Genomic DNA, 953 nt, shown 5'->3' on the forward strand with positions numbered 1-953 from the left:
ATATACCTGTCGATGGCCTCCACCTTCTTCTCCAGCGTAGCTAGGAACAATAAGAAGAACTCCTGCACATCTTGCTGATCATCTCTGCTGAGCCGAAGGCTTTCTAGTAAGGGAGCCGTATCTACGAAGCTGTGTGTTTCACGTGTGCGGTGGGTACATAGCGTGAGATAGTGGATCAAAATATTAACATAGATATTGACCGTGCTCAAACGGTTTTGCACTCAACTCATTCAAACGAGTGAAATACGCTCCGCTTACTCGAATACACACAAACATACACACAAGTACTTCACGTTTAAGCTGTAGGTTTGCAAACAGTTCCTGCGGATAAAACACCCACAAAAACTCCCCACACAACACGCACACACACACACACACCCCAACCTTTCACTGCTCAGCTGTAGATTTGCGAACAGCTTCTGTAGCTCAAACAAGGGCTTATCGGCCTCCACATCACGCGACAACGGCAGTGAATACAAGATCTTCCTCAGAGCCAGATTGTGGTACCATATCTATAAAGGGCAATACAAGTGAAGGGTGAACTTAGATTCCATCCAAAGGCAGACAAAGCTTGGTATATATTTGCGCATATACTCACATTGAGCAGTACAGGATTGTCGATAGGTGCGGCGCGGCTTACAGCCCTTGCACTGAATAAGGTGTACTGAAGGTGTCTATGTGTGTTCATACACACATAACGAGTCTGTGGCAATTATGAAGAGCTTAGATATGCCCAATTTGTATGTGTGAAACTCAAATGTTATCACTATTAATTTCAGAGCTAATCTCGCCGAGCTATAAAGACTACTATGAGGTAGAAGAATTTATAATATTGACGCTTCATAAGATTAGTCTCATACTGCGATACGAAGAGATAATATATATATATATATATTTATATATATATATATATATATGTATATATATAATTATATATATGTATGTATATATAC

General features: G+C 40.5%; 1 protein-coding gene across 1 annotated transcript; it reads right to left on the minus strand.

Moving 5' to 3' along the window:
- Positions 1 to 688, minus strand: SARC_06411 (hypothetical protein; the record flags this gene model as incomplete). The annotated part of the gene is made up of 3 exons (XM_014299663.1): positions 1 to 129; positions 385 to 512; positions 599 to 688. Coding segments are annotated over 3 exons (347 nt in total), but the record flags the coding sequence as incomplete, so codon positions are not given.
- Positions 689 to 953: the final 265 nt, after the last annotated feature.

The sequence above is a fragment of the Sphaeroforma arctica genome (genome assembly GCF_001186125.1).
Source record: "Sphaeroforma arctica JP610 unplaced genomic scaffold supercont1.457, whole genome shotgun sequence".
Lineage (NCBI taxonomy): Eukaryota > Ichthyosporea > Ichthyophonida > Sphaeroforma > Sphaeroforma arctica.